Below are 22,784 nucleotides of genomic sequence, written 5' to 3'. Positions count from 1 at the left end.
CTTAATTATAGTTGTTACTTCAAAGGGTTGTATTTGTAGTACTGAAGGGCGTCTGATTTGTAAACTCCAGAAATGATTTAATTGCATGTTACTTTTTTCTAATAAAAGGCTATACTATCATATCCTTGAAAAGAAAGAGTTATATGTGTATTAGATAGAAAATTATCATCAAGTAGAACTATCTTTGTTTTCAAGGTGGTTTTCTTTGTGGGATCCATTTGCATCCCTTTGCACCAGCTGATGTCTTCTTTGTAAATCAGTTTCTTTATCCCATTTTCAAGGGTAGATTGCTAAATGTCAGTGTCTTTATTCTGATTCCCTCAACCCAGGTTCCCACTGGAAGCAATGAATGAAAAGCCTCTTCCTACTGAATAATTTTCCAATCCTCATTTTCCACAGCCACTTTTTAGGCTCTTTGGCATACTTCAATCTCTCATAGTTCCAGGAAGCCTTCCTGCTGTAATTATGAGGGAAATATGCTAGTGATTTTTACCAGCTGCACATGCTAGACCCAAATTCCTTCATCAACTCACCATCCCATCAATTCTCACAATTGCTGCTATTACAATTACCACTACTGATGATGATGATAATGCTGACGACAATGATGGCAGTGGAAAAGCAGCAGCAGCAGTAATAATAAAGTATCTACTGTTTGTTAAGTGCCAAACATGTTGATGTTTCTCTTCCTTACTGTGGTATGCAGAATAAAGAAACTGAGCTTTAGACAAGGAAACCCCATATTTATTTTTTTTATCTTTTATTTAATGAATATAAATTTCCAAAGTACGACTTATGGATTACAATGGCTTCCCCCCCATACCGTCCCTCCCACCCACAACCCTCCCCTTTCCCACTCCCTCTCCCCTTCCATTCACATCAAGATTCATTTTCGATTATCTTAATATACAGAAGATCAGCTTAGTATACATTAAGTAAGGATTTCAACAGTTTGCTCCCACACAGAAACATAAAGTGAAAAATAATAGATGATTTTTTTTAAATGATGATGAAATCAGATCAGACCTATTGTCATGTTTAATCCCAGTGAGAGTCAAGTTGGGAAACCCCATATTTAAATGAGGTTTGTCTGACATTGAAGAATATAATACCTTTGCCAAATATGTGTACTTAAGCACTTAACCTGATTTTCATTTAAGACTCGTATAGCCAGTTTGATATTTGCAAACTACAGCTCATATGTAAAAATAGAGTGTTTTCTGGCACCGTGGCTCACTAGGTTAATCCTCCGCCTGTGGCGCCAGCACCCTGGGTTCTAGTCCCTGTTGGGGCGCCAGTTCTGTCCCGATTGCTCCTCTTCCACTGCAGCTCTCTGCTGTGGCCTGGGACGGCAGTGGAGGATGGCTCAAGTGCTTGGGCTCTGCACTTGCATGGGAGACCAGGAGGAAGCACCTGGCTCCTGGCTTCAGATCGGCCTGTAGCGGCCATTTGGGGAGTGAACCAACAGAAAAAGGAAGACCTTTCTCTCTTTTTCTCTCTCTCACTGTCTAACTCTGCCTGTCAAAAATAAATAAATAAATAAATAAATAGCAGGAAATTGATACACATAGACATATGAAAAAGAAAAGTATGTAACATGTTTAAAAACTACTAACACTGTCTACACTACCATACCAATCTGTCTACTTTGTATTAGAGCTGATCCTGAAAATGCAAATTTAGCAGGATATGAAATCAAATTTCAAATGGTGCCTAGGACCTTGACCCAAGGATTATATTAGTTAATAACAATTCACTTGATGAAGGTCTGCATACCCATCAATGTTTTCTGTGATTTTGGGCTCTGAAGGCCACTACATTTAAAAAATAATGGGATTCCATAAATTAGACCATGCAGCCCTCCAGAGTTCTCTCTCTGCTTTCTTAGTGTCTCTGCTGTCACTTCTGTTGAAGACTCTAAACGTTACATTGGCGTCTCTCAAAGCTGCTGAGTCCTACATCACATCACACTGTCCCTGTGATCTGCACACCATCCAGTTGTTACCACAGGTACAAACCACAGCTGCACTGGGGCCTTTAACATTTCCCTAGAGCCTGGCATACAAGGCAGCCTCATTTGTGGGACCGTTGGGCTCTTTACAAGCTAGGGAGCCAGGGTTGGGACCGATTCTGACAGCTCTATACAGAGAGTATTTACCAATGAGGTAGAGCGTTCTCCCAGAATTTTCCCAGTGTTATAGACATCAGGATACCTTGCAGGCACAGCAGGCATAACCTTTATAATTTGCATATTTGCTTACTGTGGAGAACACTGAGAAATCTCACCCACAGCCTTCCCTATGCAAAGCATAGAAGTAAGGCGGTGCATGCTGTTAATTCCACATACTCTAATTTTTTTTTTCAATATTCATATGTCATACCTTCCTGCCCTGTCATCATTTTATCAAAATGGGTTTTGTGTTGCATTAGGGAGAGACTGCATTTCCCTATGCCTGATATCTACTCTGCTCCTTCTGAGGGAGCTGCAGAGGGACAACCAGAAAAAGCAAAGACTCATAGAGTGCAGTGGCCAGCTCTTTGGAAGAAATATTCTGTCCTCTTTGTGTGCTACATGCTTATGATTAGAAGCCATTGCACCCTTTATGCATGGACCAGGAAATACAGGATTTGTACTAAGGTAGCACCACTTCCCTCTTGGAGCCATGCACCAAGTTTGAGGTGGCTACCCATGCTGGAAGATAGATGCCACTACCATTGTGCCATTCACTAGAACCTAACTGAAGGTGCATTTATGTCTCTCCCACTCCTCAGATTTAAAAAATGTGAATGTCTTTGAATCAACAATCACAATACTATATTGCCATGGTGGAGAGAATTGTGATTCCAATATCTCCACTTGAGAATCCACTTATAATGATCTGGACATGAAAGTTATTTTGGTAAAGGGCATTTGAACACACATCCCCTATGCAGATACACACTTGCATTTGACTATGTAAATGCAACTTAATTGTTGCATCTGGGCATTACTAACATTAAATTTTAGTAGGCAGCAAAAGTGCCTTAGACTAATACCAAGTAAGGAATGAGAAATCTCATTGTTACAGTTACACACTAAAGGCCAGCCTCCTCCTTTCATGTCATGGGAGAATCATTTCCCTGCTCTACCACTCAACTCCCATTGCCTTTGATGTTCTGTGATGTGTCTGTGATGGCTACTGCTGGAAACCGAACATTATCTGCTCCTGGAGCAAGCGTAAGACAGCACTCAGCTTGCTCAGCTTTTGTTGTGCCAATTTTTAAAAGCATCCCACAGCACAAACCAAAAAGACAGAAGGTTTCCTCTCTTCCTCTCTCTACTCAGATGATGTAAACTTAGTATTTTTTAAAAAATTATTTTCTTCAAGCATCCCTGTCAAAAAAGGTGCATGGACTGCTTCTATGTTCCCATGAAAAAAAATACAAACCTAGGTAGGCCAGATAAAGTAGAGAATCTATGACAACCCCACATCACTCCAATTAGACAAGTACCCAGCTTGCTTCTCTGTAAAGCATGCCAGCCTCTTAGGACCCAGGAGTTTCAAAAGCAAAATTGTGGTCACTATAGAGTGGCAAGGAAAAGTGTCATAACGCTGCCCAGATCCAGTGTTATGGAAGGTGCTTCAGACAGCACCATCGCAGATTTTGCTAATCTTCTCTGCACACTGAAGTTAGCAGTCCCAGGTTTGTGCTTGGTCTGATCCATTTCACTAGTTGAAGTGTCATTTTAATTTAACAGTGCTCGGAGGCTGCATATTAAATAGAAAATGAAATTAGGGCATCTTCCTAAGTAGGATTCAGCTCATCTAATACAGCAAACAAAGGTAAATTTTAAATTTCAGTTTTCTAAAGCCTTACTGTATTGATATTAGATATTTGGTTGGCCCCAGAGATTTTAAACAGTAGAATTTTCTTGTGTATAGCCCAATTTATTAAATTTAAAAAGACTGCTCCACTAATAAAAAATGATGCCCATGTATGAATTCACCCCAGAATACCCAAATGACAAATGCATTGCTGACTTTGTGCATTAGGATTATTTAAATCAATTACATACCTGAGGGTTTAGGCAAAGTAAAATACAAATGTGCTTCTCCTGGTAGCATAAATCACAAATTAGAATGAATCAATCATTAGTGAAATTATTTGTTTAGTGACTGTCTCTGCCTATAACCATGCCACTCATGGCTGTTGTGACTTGTCATATACCCTCACAGTATAGCCCAGAGCCTCTCAAAGTAGACTAACAATAATTTTGAACTTTAAAAAATTATATTTGTTCATTTTCTTTATTTGTGAGGTAGGGAGAGAGAGGAGAAAGAGAGAGAGAGAGCCCGCAATAGCCATTGCAGGGCCAGGCCAGGCAAAAGCTAAGAGCCAGAAATCCTATTCAGGTCTCCCATGTGGGTGACAGGAACTCAACTACTTGAACCATTACCTGCTGCCTCCCACGATGCACATTAGCAGGGAGCCGAAATTGAGAACAGAGCTGAGACTAAAACTCAAGCGATTCCTTAACTGCTACATGAAGTGTCCATGCTAATATTTCTTGGGGAAAAAAAAGGTGTCACACAATATTATGCTATGAATCACATTTTAAGTTACATCATCTATAATTACTTGCAAATTTCACTTAAATTAATACCTGCTAGAAACTTTTGAATCACAGAAGCACAGACTATCCCATGAAAAGCCCCTGTTTGGTGGGCATACAATGAAAGCAGCCATCAGACCCACCATCAAGAGCATGGACAAACACGGCCACTTCCCTCAGCTGTTTCTCCTAAATGTTCTTGAAGCTCTTCATTCATAAGGCAAGTGGAGAGCTAAAGCAACACTTTGTTTTCTTTTTCTTAACCCATCCAGGTCTTCTTCATCCTGACACTCAGGGAAATGCTGGATAAATGCTTGAAGCTGTTGCTGTTTATCAGTTTCCATTTGCAGTCAATAATTAAAATAGAGATTCAGTTCCTGTAGGAATGAGTATGTCATGAGTGGTTTCACGCCTAGCTCTTGCAGCCCCCCTGACCTCCTCAGTTGGAGTTTCCTAATCCACTCCACAGCTTGGAGAGCAGGCTGATCTCTGGGGAGGGGAAAATGTTATAGTCTTAGGAGTAAAAAGGCTTTGAGCCTCCCTCCTACTCTGGACTGGTGTCTTTCCCAGGTTTCCCTTCTTAGTCGCCTACAGGCCAAAACTCACTCACTCACTACTTTATTGGTACACAAGACCTGGCACCCCAAAACCCAGATGCCATGCCTAGCCCCTGAAAGATGGCAGAACTCTGAAAGACACTTTCTGCAGACCAGTTCTCAATCCCTAGGTGAGTGCGGGTCACCTGCCACAGTGCCTTTGCACCATGCCTCCCCTGACCAAGCCAGTGCCCAGTGTCTTTAGCAGTTCTGAAGTCCTGTCATGGATACTGGAATGGCCAGCTCCCTGCATGAATAAAGTACACTCTAATGCCCCTGCAAGTCCTGAAGGTTCTTTATACAGAAGCCTCAGAGACCTGCTCTCCAAGGTGGCTGCCAGTTAAGACCAAATAGCCACAGGGGAAGATTTTCTCTGGTCCTTGTCCTCTCCAGAGACCTGGGCCTTCCCCTCCAATTTGTTAAATCCTAGGCTGGCCCTAGGTCTACATCACTAAAATTAACGTGGCCAACTGTATATGAAGCTTTATTATTGCTGCTATTTTTTTTTTTTCATGAGGATCCTGAATTCCGGATCTGAAGGGTTTCTCAGTGCAGAAAGCATGAGAACTAACCCTAAACTGTACAAACTGGTATCCTGATGTTCACCTACAGGAAAGCATAATAAATTGTGCAGCATTATAAATATGCTTATTTCTCTTTTGAACCTCAATGATATTTATTTCAATGCTTTTATCTTCTGGTTCTCTGTAAAACTGAAACCCTAGTCCTAGAATCTACATTTCTTCAAAATTTGACTTCATTATTTTTCTAACTGGTTAAAAAATGCAGTTAGTTTCCCTGGCTTTTGTTTGTGTTCGATTTGGGGGTATTTTTCATCTTTTTGAATTTTTTTTAATAAGAAACTATGGGTGCCGGTGCTGTGTGTAATAGGTAAAGCCGCAGCCTGCAGTGCTGGCATCCCATAAGGGTGCCGGTTCTAGTCCCAGCTGCTCCTCTTCCAGTCCAGCTCTCTGCTATGATCTGGGAAAGCAGTAGAAGATGACTCAAGTCCTTGGGTACCTGTACCCACGTGGGAGACCCAGAAGAAGCTCCTGGCTCCTGGCTTCGAATTGGCACAGTGCCAGCCGTTGTGTCCATCTGGGGAGTGAACCAGCAGATGGAAGACCTCTCTTTCTCTGCCTCTGCCTATCTCTAACTCTTCCTTTCAAATAAATAAATCTTAGAGAAGAGAGAGAGAGAGAGACTGACTACGAACAGGGGTGGGCATTTGGCTTAGCAACTAAGATGCTGCTTGATAGCCTGCATCCCATATCAGAGTGCCTGAGCATGAGTCCCAGCTCCACTTCTGAATCTATGTCCCTGCTAATGTGTCCTCTGGGAGGCAGCCAGTGATGGCTCAAATAGTTGGGTCTCTGTCATCACTTAGGAAACTTGGATTGAGTTCCTGGCTTCTGGCTTAAGCCTGACCTAGCCCCAGCAGTTGCAGGTATTTAGGGAGTGAGCCAGTGAGTGTGAGCTAGCGCTCGCTCTCTCTCTCTCTCTCTCTTTCAAAATAAAAAAAAAAAATATTTAAAAAGAAAAAGAAAAAACACAGAAGTAAAGCATCTAGGACTTGAAATGACACTCAGATATGGGATGCTGGTATCGCAAGTGGCAGATTAACCCGCTGCACCACAACACCGGCCCTCATACCATCTTTTATTATTAAGCTGTTTCTTTAATCTCTGATTATCCTTCTTGTGTTCCTTTCTTCAAATATAAGCACATGAGTATTTTTGTTTAGTAATTAGTCCACTAATAACTATTTCAGATCACAGAGATTGTCTCATAAATTGTATAGGTATTCAGTGTGTGCACATAAAATATTTGTTTAACCAGTCATCTCTGGTTGGGGTTTTAGGTTGTTTCCATGGTTTGCTGTAACAATCATGCTGCAATGAATAACCTGTGCATTTGCTTTTTGTATTGTCAAAGGTGAATTGTTAGAGAAATTTCTCAGAGGAGGGATTGTGTGTCAAAGGTAAAACATATTCGGCTGTGCTGGTGGTTGCCAAAGGTCCCCAGTAGAGGATATTCCACGTTGTCCCTCACCAAGGATGAATGAGGGAACCTGTCTCCTACAACCCTGTCAAAGAATGCGCTGTGAGTCTGAGAGATGTGTAATGGTGTCTTCATACAGCATTAATCTGCTGTTCTCTTGTGATGCAGGGAAGTGAGCATCTTTTCATGTTTTGTGGTCATTTGTGTATTGTCTCAGTGAATAGTCTATTCCTGGCTATAATATTATGATACACACACACACACACATCAGTTCTAATTAGTGATTCCTAGCTCATTATTCTCTCCCCAAGGCAAGCCATAGAAACTAGAGTTTCTCTTCGCCAAGGCAGGTAATCAACTCTACTCCCCGCCCCCCCAACTTTGTCTTAGAGCTGGTCATACGGAAATTCTCTGATCTGCCTTGTCTGATACAAAATCATTAGACCCCCATTTTAGAAGGGGTCCTGCCCCATACCTGGCAGGGAGGAATGCTGCACTGAGAGCCCAAGAATAATCAGAACAGACAGGCTTGTTTTTCCAAGCCATTAGAGTCCCCCGTACATCAGATCAGACTCTTTCGGTCCAATTCCATTTTGACATGATTGCCTGGGCTGCAATCAGGCCTATGCAATGAAGTCTCTGTAAAACCCACAAGGATAGGGTTCAGACAGCTTCCAGAGAGCTGAACACTAGGAGGTTCCTGGAGGGTGGCACACCTGGGGAGAGCATGTAGGAGTTGCACCTACTTTCCAAATGCTTTTTCCTGCACATTTCTTCATCTGTGTCTTTTGTAATATCCTTTAAGATTTGTTTGTTTGCTTGTTTGTTTGTTTAAAAGGCAGAGCAATAGAGAGGGAGAGAGAGAGAGAGAGAGAGAGAGAGACAAAGAAGGGTCTTCTATCTGCTGGTTTGTTCCCCAAATGGCTCAAATGGCTTCAAAGACTGGAGCCAGGCCATGCTGACGCTAGGTACCTGGAACTCAACCCAGGTGTCCTATGTGAGTGCCAAGATCCCAAGCACTTGTGCCTTCTTCCCCTGCCTTCCTATGAGCATTAGCAGGAAGCTGGATGGGAAGCAGAGCAGCCAGGACTCAAACTGGCACTCTCCTGTGGGATGTGGGCATCACCAGAGGCCTCTAACCTGCTGCACTGCAACACTGGCACCCTGTGATAAACCTTTATAATAAGTCAGTAAACATAAGTTTAAAATTAGCTGAACCAGCATGGGGCATTGTGGGAGCTCCAATTTGCAGCTAGTGAACCAGAAGCACAGAAAAGCAACCAGGGACTGCCATCAGAATCTGAAGTAGGGGCAGTTTTATAATCAGCTTGGGATCTGTCACTGTTCCCAGGTGCTACTGAAAGAAAATGGATTAGAGGACACCCAACCAGTGCCTACTGCTACAGAACTAAATGCTTGTCTGGGGCATAGGGAAAATACCCTGTATACCTGATGTCAAGTAATCGTTGTCTTCAGAGCATAGAAAGAAAAACCGCGTTCGAGATTTGCTTTTCTCTGTGTCAGATTGACTTTTGTATATTTTTCTATTAGGTTTTTAGTGTTTCTTCTTTGTTTAATTTTAAAAGTTCTTTATTAAGGAAAGTAATACTTTATTACTATGTATAAATATTTGATATATTTTACAAATTGCTATGTATTTTTTAGTATTGATTATACAAGCTATACAATACTTTTATTTTTTATGTAATCAAATTTGTTAAGTTTGAGTACAGATAGTCTTTCCTCGGGGCCAGAATTGTGGGACAGTGGGTTAACCCACTGGTTATGACACCAACATCCCATATTGGGGTCGGTTCCCGCTAATGCGTGAGTGGTAGATGGCCCAAGTGCTTGGGCCCCTGCCACCCTCATGAAGTACCCAGAGGAATTCGTGGCTCCTGACTTCAGTCTGGCCCAGCCCCAGTTTGGGAATGAACTAGCAAATGGAGATTTTTCGGTCTGCCCATCTCTGTTTTTTAAATAAATAAACAAAAATTTTAAAAATAATAAAATTAACTAAAAAACTGTCTATGTAAACTTTTTATTTCCACTGGTGCCAATTTTTTTAAAATTTACATTTTTCTAAGACATTATCCATATCATTTAGATTTTCAATTTAATTAGCCTAAGTTTGTACAAAGGGTTATTTTATTATTTTTATGAGTCCTTCCCTCTTGGCACTTCTCACTTTGTTATTTTGTATGACTTATCGCTTTGTAATCTTCAACTTCATAGTGCTTATTTTGCCAACTTAAATAAAACAACAGAGGTGGATGTTGTGGTATAATGGATTAAGCCTATTCTTGGAATCCCCATATCATCTGATGTTGAAGTGCCTGGGATCTAGTTCCTCCTCTGTTTCCAGTCCAGCTTCCAGCTAATCTGGTACCTGGGAGGTACCAGATGAGAGCTCAAGTGCCTGGGCCTATGCTGCCCATGTAGGAGACCCAGATGGAATTCTTGAGTCCTGCAGGCATTTTGGGAATGAATCAGTGGTAGAAGATCTCTCCCCTACCCCTTCTTTGTTGCTCTGCCAAGAAGAAAGGAAGGAAAGGGAAGGGAAGGTGGGAGCGAGGAAGGAAGGAAGGAAGGAAGGAAGGAAGGAAGGAAGGAAGGAAGGAAGGAAGGAAGGAAGGAATTGAGAGAGGAAGGGGGAAGGGAGGGAGGGAGGAATTTTAAAAAACAGCATTATTAATGTTTTCTCCATATTGATTTTTTCTTTTATCATTTGTAATCCTTATGTGGGGGAGGTATTTCTGACAGGATTCCTGTTTATCATTTTATGACTGTTTTTATTGGAAGGTAGCATTTTATGTTTTTATTGAGTACAACATGGTGTTTTTAAGTATTATAGAAGGGTTACATCTAGCTAATTATCAAATATGTTACCTCATGCAGTCACCATTATTGTGGTGAGAGTACCTAACATCTATTCTATGTACATAATTACAGTTGGATAGGAGGAATAAATTTCAAAAGATTTATTGTACAGCAAGGTGACTGAAGTGAATGATGATATATTGTGTTATTTTTATGACTTTTTAAATTGGCAATTTGCTTTCATTATTTCCATTCTTCCATATACATATGCTGTAAAATTTCCTCTGATTACTGTTTTCATCATTTCTTACATATTTAGTAATTTCACTGTCATCCTTTTTTTAAAAAAATCTGATTTCAGTTTATATTTCTTCTTTGACCCAACAGTTCTTTAAAGATTTTAATTTCTAGGCAAAGGTTGTTTTGATTATGATTTTGATATTAATGACTAATTTTTATTGCATGATAATCAGATTATTATTATTTGTATAATTTCTGCTTCATGAAACTTATGACATATCTAATCTAATAAATAGATAATTTTGGAAAACAGTTCATTAGCTCTTGAGAAGCCTATATGTTGTTTAATATTAGATTATAAAACTAGAGAGAAAAAGAGAGTAACAGCCAAAAGATCAGCCTAATTAATTAAGATGTTTAATTCTTTTATACCTGTAATTTTGTCAACTTGATCTCTTACACTGAGAGCAGTCATAGTATTTGTTATTCTATTTCTTATTTCTACTCCTTTAATTACCATTTAAAAGCTGGTTTATATTGTTTGGTTTCCAGATTGTGATAACTGTATCACTATAAGTTGTGAATTTCATTATTGTAGTGTAGGGTTCCTTCTCATATTTAATGTTTCTGACTGGAATTCTTAGTCTGATATCAAGATTGTAAAACTCATTTTCTTATTGTTTTATTTTTGTCTGGCACATCTTTGCCTACTTATTTATTTTTAGCCTTTTTGAATCACTTCATTAAATAGTATCTCTTTTATTTTTTTTTTTTTTTACGGCATGGAGTCATGTTTTTCTTTATTAGTCACTTACATACTTGTTGACCATGTGATATTATATTGGTTGTGCTTCTTTCTCCTTGTGGCCTGTTTTCTTCTTTTTTTTTTTTTTTTTGGTATTCAGAACCATTGTAGTTGTGTCCTAATATTTGCCTTTAAACTGATACTTTTTATACGGTCCTTATTCTCAGTTTTAAATGATATTCTGTGTCTCCCACCTGTTACCAGTGAGGTCATTGGCCATTCTATTTTTCTTTTTCTCTCTTCTCTTTTTAAATTGCATTATTGCCTAAGATGTGACATTTGACCTAAAAGGAGCTATAATATTGACTAACCAGATTAAGTAACTTAGATCTGTTCTGAAGAAAATGAGCTGGACAATGAATTCTTTAGAGGGATGGAATATAAAACTGGAAAATTGAAGGACCAAAGTAGCTTAAGATAAAAGTGTAGGCAGCCAGGAATGGGGTAGCCATTCCCTGATGTGTACAAGATGAGCAATAGCCAATAAATAGCCAATAACCAGTCAGAAGAGTGAAAAGGAACTGAAGGAGAAACAAGCACACAGAGATAACGAATGTTGTTCACAAGGCAGACATGGAGAGACAGACAAGATCCTTCTGAGATGTATCATAGTGTAGCTTCCTCTTGCTCTCCAGTATTTGGGTTCATTTCCATAAGAAACAATGTCCTTGGATTTCTACCAACTTTCCATTTATAGCCTGAAAATTGCTTTTTGAGAACCAGCATAAATGGGTTCTGTTTTCTGTAATGAAAATGGGCTGAGCTAAAAAATGTAACAGTAATATTTGGAAAGAGTAATTAAGAAATATGTAATAATAATAAATTCATTATATATTAATGTGAATGACTTAATACTATATGAATAAATGGATATTAATAATTTGACATAAATATATTAAGTACTACATATGCATGGAAAGAGAGAATTGTGATGTGCCAGAATCCAGACAAAACTGCATTCCCATTTATATTTTCAGTCTATTCTAATTTTGCAAGCTGAAATAGGACTGACTACAAATTAATCCAGACATTTAAACAGACTTTGAAAGATAGAAATATCTAATCATTGATTTTGCTCTGTGGTTCCATGGCCTGAAGAAAATTTCAATTAAAACCACTCTTAATACAGCATTAACCTTCCTGATCTCAAGTATTTGTTTTCCCTGTTGCATAGTATATTTTGTTCTTTCATCAGTGTAACCTTAATCATCCACAGATTTGTCAGGTGTTGTTGAATACTGTATTCTAAATAACCGAGCACCCAAGAGCTTCAAGGTACATGCTTACCTGATTGGGCAAAATAATATAATATTGGAAATTCTTTTTCTCATGTGTTAGCTTATTTTAAAGAAGAAACGGTTGGTTTTTTAAAGTTAATTCACGTCCAAATACCTTACTTTTACAGGAGGATAGAATTTAAAACTTTCTTAAATTTTCTTCATCTAGAAGATGTGTACCCTTAAGTTTATAATCTCAAGAAGTTTATTTTATGACTTGTCTTTTTTTAAGTGATGAAAACTTGTAAACATTGTGGTTTCTAATTAACATTCTAGCATATTACTGGAAATACACACATATGCACAGGTACTGACGCTTACACATAGTTGCCCTGCACCCGCTAGGGAGACCCAGAAGACACTCCTGGCTCCTGGCTTCGGATAGGTGCAGCTCTGGCTGTTGCGGTCTATTGGGGAGTGGACAAGCAGATGGAAGACCTCTCTCTCTCTCTCTCTCTCTCTCTGCCTCTGTGTAATTCTGACTTTTTAGAAAAAGATAATTAAAAATAATACACCAGGAAATGTCTCCTTATGATGTGTTAAGAAGTAGGACTGTTATCTGTAATGTTAACCATGTTAGGCATTTGCTCTTCATTTTATTGAACATTATTTTGTATGTTAATTGCATTTGTGAGATGATATTAAACCAGTTACATATATGTGTCTGTGCACTGAACCATATTAATTATTCATTTTCATGAAACCAGTTGCTATCCTCTGCATGCTCTTTTACTGCTTGTAAAAAGCATTCAGTATATGTTTGTCAAATGAATTTTTCTTTTTCATAGTCAAATTTCTCCAGTAGCTTGGGGCATTCAATGAAAAACATCTAGATAGTCATTCTCCTAAATGTAAATTAAGTGGTGTTTATACTATGTTAAACAGAGTTCCTAAATTGATATCTGATTTGGTTAAGATTTCTGGTGCCAGAGTAGAGATTTTGAATCCTGAGGTATTGGCAGTATGAAATGAATTATGGCATAAAAACCCCATCAGCACTGGAAACATCATCGATACCCAGTAAATGTTTGCTCATTATCATTCTGAGAGAAAGATTTCTCAACATACTCAAACATTTTGCTGTCATTAATTTATTAACGCGTCTCTTGTCATATGAATCACACATGCTTGGCTGCAGAGAGGTCCATGTGCTCAATTTTTAAAAAGTGTCTTAGAGTGTTATGAAATAGAGACAATTATATCATATTAGATTTCTGATATTGTAAGAATTCTGAATTTAAAAATTTGTATGTCCTAAAAGTTTTAAACGACAAATTGTTAAGTCTGTGTTTAATTTGATGGGACAGAGGGGGAAAAAATCACTCATTCCCTCCCAGTGAAATTTTGTGAGTCTGAAGGTGAAAATCTGACAATGTATATCAGAACCCATGAAAAGGTACAAGCCCTTAGTCCAAAATTCCATAGTATGCACTTATGGTTACTAAGTTATTAGGAAAAGAAAGAAAAGGTTTAAGTTTTGGTAAGTCCAACACAGATGGCGTGCATGGATAAAAACTGGAAGGTCCCAAATCTTCAAATCATAGAAGACTGGCAGAATTACCCAGGCTCCCATCATACCACAGATTCCCACTCAGCAACCTCTCATTGATTCACAAGCAGAGATGGCCATGACATAAAATAGAAATAGCAGATTGTAAAAATAATATATACCTCATTATGTAATTTCTTTACAAATAGTTTACCTATATATACAGAGGAAACTACTTGAAAGATACCCATGAAAATATCAACAGTGGTTATCTCTGGGTAGCAGAATTGCAAGCAACTTTAAATTTCTTTATATAACTGTGCTTGGCTATAGTGAGTTAGATTAATGTTATAATAATAAAACTTTTAAATCTTACTTAAATATGTGATTTAAGTGCATCAAAATATATTACATAGATTTCAATTCTAAATGTAAAATTAATAACAATCAAGAAAAATACAGCATTCTTCATATCTGTAGGCGTTCTTGATAAAGGCTCAGTATATGTGGAAAACAGCATTTTGAAGGAAAATCTAGCTTATAAACAGCATGCCTTTGCCAGCAGTAGCATTTATAGTGTTGTTGATATTTGAAATGTGTGTGTATTAAAATTAGCCATGGAGAATTGGAAATATGAACCACATTGTTGAGGAAAGCATGTTTAGAATATTAGAGTTTATTTAAAAAAAATATGCTGGGAGGGTATACTGGCAGCATTCAAAGTCTACCCCACACGGTGTGAACAGCAAGCTAACCGTCTCAAGTAGTGGGATATCAATTGAGAATTTAGAATGTCTTTGTTTCGGTCATCAGAAACAATTTGCTATGCTCAGAATGTATTTTGAAAATATGATCTTTATCCTGAACTGCTCCACTAATGATCTAAACAAATAAGAGAGCCGTATGCACTTTCAGGAAAGCGATTTGCCGTCTGTATTGCCCTGAATGGTGATGATGTGATGATGCACCTTCCTACTGCTTGGCATGGGATAAACAGCTAGATCCAGCAGTATCTCTGCAGAGAAGGGAGCTCGTGTCTTAACTGCCAATTTTCAAGTCAGTGCTTCTTATAGTTCCCGCAATATGGTCTGAAATTTGGTGCTGACTCTGAAAGCTTTATTCCACTTTGGTAGACCATTTCCTTTCAATCCGTGAACAATTAAATTATATTACCTTTTATTAGAAATTGTGGTATCTGCCCTTTATTGACTGAAAGCAATAACTTTTTATTTTTCAGAGCTTCCATATGGCTGGGAAAAAATCGATGATCCCATATATGGCACTTATTATGTTGAGTAAGTCTCTAAGTGTGATATTAACTTGTTATTAATGTTGTGAAATTGTGTTAGTATTACATATATTGAGCATGTGTGGCTAACGGTCCCTTTATTTCCCTCTTATCCTACTTTGAAGTACCCACGAAGACTCTAGCAGCTCCAGCGAGCTGTTTCTTGCCTCTCCAGCTGACTAATTTGTCATCGCTCTCCCTTGACTCACAATTCTAAAACACCAATTGGAAAAGTGTGTTTCACACTGTCCTCTAAATGAGTGATAATTAAAGATATCAAAGTAAATGCCTTTCATTTTGCAATCAAAATGTTGGGAGCTGACTAGTTGTGTAAAAGAAATGTTCCATTAAACCAGACTGTTAAAGCAATTAAATGAATCAGCCATACTTTCCAGTTGAAGGATGGAATTAAAAATTAGTATTTTTTTCTTTGAGGATCCTGTTTCAAACTAACAATGTTCTTTTTAACAGATGTCACTTTTATATTACCTCTTGGAGATTATTTGCATTAGTAGATCTTATCGTAGAATCAGTTATCCCTTCTGCATATCCTTTTATTCAGGATAAAGAACTTATGAGAGATTAAATAATACATACATATTTTTCTTAGGAACACCAAGAAATATTCATAATTTCCAAAAGATAGATGTGATTTTTTTTTTCAGCTGTCTTCTGACAGGGATTTTTTTTTTAATTTTTATTGTTGTTTACTGTTCCTGAGTTATTTGGATAAAGAAAAACCTACATCTTCCTTATGGAAAGCAAACTACCCAAAAAATGCAGAAACTGAAAAACAAAAGACTTTCACATTCTCTGACAAGATCTACCTCCATTTTCTCCACCCATATTCTGATTAGCAATGACAGTCTAGAAAGACTGATGGCTTTGTTGCCAAATTGTTTTTGTAATAATACTGAAATCACTACCAAGCTTTTTTAAAAAAGGTTTATTTTATTTATTTGAAAGGCATACAGGCAGAGAGTGAGAGAGAATGAGCAAAAGCTTCCATTTGCTGGTTCATTCCCCAAATGGCCGCAAGAGCCAGATGTGGGCCAGGCCAAAGCCAGGAACCAGACATTCCATCCTGGTCTCCCACGTGGGCGGCAGGGGCTCAAGCACTTGAGCCATTTTCTACTGCCTTCCCAGGCAAATTAGCAAGGAGCTGGATCAAAAGTGAGCAGCCAGGACTTGAACTGGACTCCGATATGGGATGCTGGCATCACCAGCAGGAGCTTAATGCCTGTGCCCTGGCCCCTGAGCATTTCCTAAGAGTCAGTCCCTTCTCTGTGTGGTAGATGCGCAGGTCAGTAAGAACTGTGTGCTCCTGCCTTTGAGCATCTCCTTCATAGCACAGGTCTGGAATACTTAACACACCATTTTCATTTGCACCACAGTGAGTCATTTCCAGATCCACAGTCAAGGTGAGGTCAGCTCATTTGCTGGCATGCCAGCTTCTAGCATAGTATCCAGTGTTTAATATTACACGCACACACAATATATACAAAAAAAACCCCACTATAATTATGTCCAGGTGTCTCCAAATGCAAATATAACGGGAAATCATTAGTAAACAGTTATAAGGTCACTGAGTCTCATTAATGTGCAAATCAATTAAAATGTCCATGCATTTCAATAATAATTCAGCTATATTTCCTGAGCACTTTAACACTGAATGTTTCTGGTAGGGCTATTGTGGGGAGCAACCCGGACTGGACTGTTACTGGAATTAAGACTTATTCTATGCATCTGCTCTCCCACAATATGGCGCTGGGAGAGGAGAAAACAGCTTCTACGCAGCTGCCTCTTGCCAACTTGAGTGATGACCTCCAGGAGCTGATCCTGCTCCTGATTGGAGGAGAGCAGCGTACTCGGCGTGTGGGCAGCCGAGTTAGGATTGGCGGAGGAGGACTATAAAGGAGGAGAGAGACGGCATGCACCAGGAACATCTAAGGGGAACATCTATCTGAAGGAACACCTGTGCAGCCCCCGAGAGAGCCGGCCGGCGGTGTGCCGCTCCCCCGCGGAAGTGGGGAATGTGGCAGGGGGAACCGCCCTTCCACGGAGGTGGAAGGGACGGTAGCCGACCTGGGAAGAACCAGCAGCAAACCCGGGGAGGGCCGAGCAGACGAAAGAACAGCGCAGGGTCCTGTGTCGTTCCTCCACGAAGACGGGGAGCGACAGGCTATCTTGCCTTAATTCATTGGTTCAGACTGTGCCATGCCTCAGCCTGTGACAACTGAAATCCAAGTCAGTTCCATGTAAGGAAAGAGAACTGAGATAGGAGAATACCAGATCTCAATTTTAATGTATCTCCTTGCAGAATTGCTGAACAAGAACCCTTTCCTCAGATGTTGACAAATTCCATAAAGATCCAGATAGCAAGTATTTTGCAGGGCCATTGGCCACTGTCACAGCTTCTCAGCTCTGCCTTTGTAACTTGAAAGCAATCATAGGAACCACATTAATGGAAAGAGCTATGTCCCAAGAAACCCTTATGCCCCAAAACATGTAGCTGACTAAATCCCATCTGCAGCTAACAGCTGGCTGATCCCAGCCCTAGTCAAATGTTTCACATTGTTCTTCCAAGTAGTCAACTCCTTTCAGGCTAACTTCCATTGTAGGAAACACTATAACTCCAACCTCTCCTTTCTACCCTAATCATCTATCAGAGAGAGGAGACGTACACACATCAGAAAGCTATGCTTCCCACCTTCTGCAAGTAAAGACCTGCTGCTGGTAGACCCCTGACAGTTAATTGTTGAAGTAGACAGACATTGGCCATAACCCTAAAACTATCCTTATTATCTGTGTAATTTAGGTAGTTGTCTTTTTGTTGTTTTTTTTTTTTTGCTTCAATTGTGCTTCTCTCTACATTGTTCTACTTCATTTGCCATTTAGCACAGCCATAGTCAGAAAATTATTTAAAACATAGACTATCTTGCAGGATTATAACAGATTGACATGTGTAACCATTGTAGATTTCAAGTGGTTATGAGGTCATGTATCAGGTTACAGTGAATCAAAGCAGCTTAACGTCCTTCTAGTTGCAACCAGATCTGCTGTTTGTCATGGTCTTATCCCCATTCCAGGTTTACATAAAGTATACCAATACCAGTAATTAGATAGGGGGCATAGCAGGCCAAACAGAACACCAAGACAAATAAACTGATACTACAAACTTAAAAATAATGGGAAGAAGGATATTATCCCAATACTTCTTAGAAACATTCTTTCAGAGAAATTCATCAACATGATTAAAATAATTTAGTCCATATGACAAGTTAATTACTTGAAATCAAGGATATCTTCCATCACAACAAAGACATCTTGTCAAATATTTTAATTGGGATATACCTCATGGTTTGTTTCCATTGTGTATCATCTCCGTTACGCTATTATTTTCACACGGTTTATATCTGTTCTGGATGGTAGTCGTATTCATAGAAGCTCTAGGAATACATACATAAACATAACTATTATTCATTTTCATTAAAAAGTCACTTCTTTATAATTAGTTATATAAAAAAATGAAATTTCAGTGTTAAGTTGCTATTTCAACTTTTCCCCAATAGATACCTTAAATATAAAAGCTACCTATATTATGATGCTGTTGATAATTGTAGTGAAAATACTAATATCCACATCTTATAGAATCATCTATTATGTATGATATTCATATTTAGTTACTGTAATATAACAAAGTCATCTTTTATTACAAATCTGTAGTTGAGAAAATGTTGATTGATTAATCCTATTAATGATGATGATCAACAGACTGTATCATTTTTTATGTTTAACTGTACATCCATTTTCACAATTGGAGGTGCAAGTTACAGGATTTGAAAAACTTTCCATATCCCCTACCAATAGCAAAAAGCCCATATGCACGGACAGACAAGGTGCAACTTAGTTGTCAGCACCCTTCAGACCAACCACCACGTAGGAGCCGAGGCTACAGAGCTGGCTGTCGCCTCAGCAGGCTGTGCCAGGCAGAAATGAAGACTGTGCTTCCGGCACAGTTGCACAATCACACATGGTCCTGCCAGCCCCCGACAGGCACATAGGAAGCCCAGCATTCAGCTGCAGAAGAGGATTTATATAGCTAGGAAGTGAAAACCCTGGACTGAACAGGTTTTGACCACTCTAACTGGCTTTACGCTACCATGCCATAATTCTGTCTCCTGCAAATTCCATTTAACATATTCAAGAGCCAGAAAAATCATCATGATATTCTCATCAAAAATAACGTCTATTGTGCCTCTAATACATGCCATGAACTGGACCAAATGCTCACTCAATATTCCTACCACATTTACAGTCCTCTCTCTGGAGATAATGAGTTAAACACATTTACAGATGAAGAAAACCTGACTGAAGAAGTTGATTTACTTAACTGGTCTCATACATTGTCTTTTTAAAATTTCTTAAATTTTTAAAGTTAATTATTTGAGAGAGAGAGAGAGAGAGAGAGAGAGAGAGAGAGAGATCGTTTCTTCCCAAATGCCTGCAGTGACTGGGGCTAGACCAGGTGAAAACCAGGAGCTGGAAACTCAATCTGGGTATCCCATGTAGTATTTATAATCCACAGTGTGGATGTGCTGAGCCCAGATCCACACCCCCTACTTCAGAGTGGCCATGACCTACAAGAAGAAGGATCCTTATGGTGCAGACTTTCTCCTGGAGGTGCTGGCATGTGTTTGATGCAGAAGATGCAGCCACACAGCTCTGTATTTGACAGGACAGTGGGCCCTACTCAGTGTCTTTGCTCATTTCGCCTGCAGGGAGGCTAGTGGACCAAATTTTGACTCTAGCAAAAAGTAGCAGCAGAAAGAAAGGCGCCCAGTTTCTCCTGACACTCAATTCACATTGATAGTGCATCACTTATTCAGTAGTAAGAAATCCTGAGGTTGCTAGCTAGGAATGTAAGTGTCACTGTTCATAAAGAAAGGGGAAAACATTAAATGAAAAAAGTGCAAATGTAGAATTGAACAGCTGGAACCTTTGTACAAATGTGGTTTTTCTCTCTTCTTTCGTGAAATTATATCTGCTGGGTACATTCCAGTTTTAATGGCGGTTACACAATTTGCTTAACCAGCTAGTCCAGAAGACACAATTTTCTGGGACAGCTTTCATGAAAAGCTGCCTCCTTTGGCACAGACAGGGAAGAAAATCATTTGACTATAGTTAAACTGATGCTCAAGACTGGCAGATGTGGCTTTCATGTCACGGTTTTACACGTTTTTCATTGTGATGTCACACATCTGGTACAATAAAACGTTACTTGTATGCAATTCAAAAAAGTATGCAAAATGCTGCATAACATTTGCGATGTAACATTGAATCTAAAGGGAAAATCACATTCATTTGAAGGTTAATGGTGAGTGTTCGTCATAATGTAGCAATCTGGGAAGCAGCTAGACAGGATTTTAACTCAATATCCTGGCTGAAGAACACTTCTCTCCTTCATGCCTGTGCGTCATTTTCTAAATTTTCAAGAAAAAACTTCCTAACTTTACAAATTTTTAAAAGTCAGCTTAACACATGTAAAACATTTTCAGTGAGAATAAACATAAAAGAACATAAAGTCTTACTTTTTTAAGAGTTTTTCCCTGTGCTGAAAGTTAGCTTTTCAAGCAGTTTCATTTTTCCTTTGATCTTTAAAAACTAGAAAACTTTATATGCTTCTCAATTAGCTGTACGACAAAGTATCTCTTTCCCAACTTAAAAATGTATGTAACAAGATGCTAAGCTTGGGCAATATTGTTGGTGAAATTGCTAAGGTGAGCAGTAGGTGTTGTAAATAGCAGTTGAATGTATCAACTACTATCACTTAGCCCCTCAGTGTGGGCTGCAGTTGTGCACAGTGCTCTGGTCCTAGAGAAGAAGGAGAAGAAGGGAACAGAAGGAAGAATAGGCACACCCATTCCCTGCCAGGTATTATGGAAATGCTTTAAGTGTACCAGCTGACTCAATCCTCCCAGAAACTATAGGGTTTATAGGAAGTCAGTATCAATCTCCCAGTTTTACAGATAAGGAAACTTGGGTACAGATATTTTCTACAAGTAACAAAAAATGGAACCAGAATTTAAGCCTAGGCAGGCTCATTCCAGAGTTGACCGTTAACCCAGATATGTAGTATTGGGTCAACTAATGTTAGTTATTTTTTTTTAATCTTGGTTATCCCAATAATATGTAGCAGGGCTCTACATTGGACATTATTTGCTTCTCCAGCACTTTCATAATTGTTTTTTCTGATAAAAGAATAATTCTGAAGGAGACCAATTGATTTGGAAATGCATAACTTAATCTCATGGCTAGAGTGTGCCACACTGAATAGGAACAGTGTTTCTTTAGAGTTATTTCCAATTCCATAAAGCCCATTGTAATTGATGAAGCAAGGACCTGGGGTGTGATACTTACGTGGTTTCCTAAGAGGTTGAGGTTTCAGGTCATTTATAGGGAAGGTATGATGTCATAATTATCCATAGTATGTGTCCTCTTCTATAGCTGGGAATTTGTGATAGTGACAGTAGAAATAGCCATACACTATTTCAACTCTTCATGTTGAGATATCAGATGATACTTACAGCATTTACAAATGAGGAAAGCAGATCTCCAAGGGCATGTGGCTAATAAGGTGGAATAAGATGGAAGACCAAGTGTCATTATATGGCTGGGTACAGGTTCTTGTCTCTAATACAAGAAGGAACTCAGGGATGAAACATAGGAAAAGGTCAGCTAAGAGGCAAGACTTATTTGCAGGCAAAGCCCAAGTATACACTCAGCAAGAAATACAGGCATGCATGCTGAAAAGACAGATTCATTCAGCAGGTTCAGGGCCATCCCTGAACTGGAGGCACTGGGCACCTTGTCTTGGATGGGGTTTTATTGAATCATTCATAGAAGGCAGAGTTTGGGCCAGGGCTTGGGTACCACTCACTGCCCTGCCATTTTTTGAAAAACTCAGAAGTATCATGGCATCAGGTGCATACTGGGAGTAGGTGTGTCAGCCATGGTAATTTTATTAGAATGGCCTTATAAAGAGCTGAAGATCATTGGAGGGACACAGTTGGTAGTCCCATTGGTTACTTTTGGCCAGTCTTGTTTCAGGGTGATGGTATTACAAAAGCTGCAATTTTCAGTTGCGTGGAAATTAGGTGTGGGGGATGTTGGGTGGTGCAGGTAGGGCAGCAGCACAATGGGGGCTGGAGACCTCAGCTTCTCTTCGCTAGCTACCTCCTTACTTACATCAAAAGACGGACTTCTCAATAAAGCCATTATATTTTTATGCTAATAAGTTTCTTCAATTTGTATACATGACAAAGGACTGTCCTATATATTTTGAGCAAGCAGGTATCAGTAAGCTTCAGTTAACAGTTAAATGAAAGGAATAAGAATATAAAAAACTTGAGTACCCTCTTTCTAATCCAACTACAATCAGCTCTTTAAAAAAAAGAAAAGAAAAGAAATAGTGACTAATTTATCTTTTACCTCCTTCCTGCTGACCAAGGTCATTTTGACAGTTTGTGCCTCACTCCTTTCAGCCTTGTGAATACTAGCCTTCAGGTCACCTGAGGCACAAATCTTTAAGTTTTTGATAAGTGAGGGATCTCTAACTCCACCCAATCCAATGCCATTTGTATCATATTAGTGTTTCTGATGTTTTAAGTTACC

General features: G+C 39.0%; 1 protein-coding gene across 20 annotated transcripts in view; it reads left to right on the top strand.

The window, feature by feature from the left end:
• Positions 1-22,784, top strand: part of MAGI2 (membrane associated guanylate kinase, WW and PDZ domain containing 2) — a 1,587,879-nt gene that overhangs the window by 1,192,576 nt on the left and 372,519 nt on the right. For all 20 annotated transcript variants that reach the window (XM_070071222.2, XM_070071219.2, XM_070071216.2 and 17 more), the window contains one exon: positions 15,060-15,117. In XM_070071222.2, coding sequence (XP_069927323.1) covers positions 15,060-15,117 — 58 coding nt within the window. The remainder of the gene's footprint in view (positions 1-15,059; positions 15,118-22,784) is intronic.

The sequence above is a fragment of the Oryctolagus cuniculus genome, chromosome 3 (genome assembly GCF_051225735.1).
Source record: "Oryctolagus cuniculus isolate XC-2025 breed Fujian yellow rabbit chromosome 3, ASM5122573v1, whole genome shotgun sequence".
Classification (NCBI taxonomy): Eukaryota; Metazoa; Chordata; class Mammalia; order Lagomorpha; family Leporidae; genus Oryctolagus; species Oryctolagus cuniculus.
This window is presented reverse-complemented; position numbering and strand designations above follow the sequence as displayed.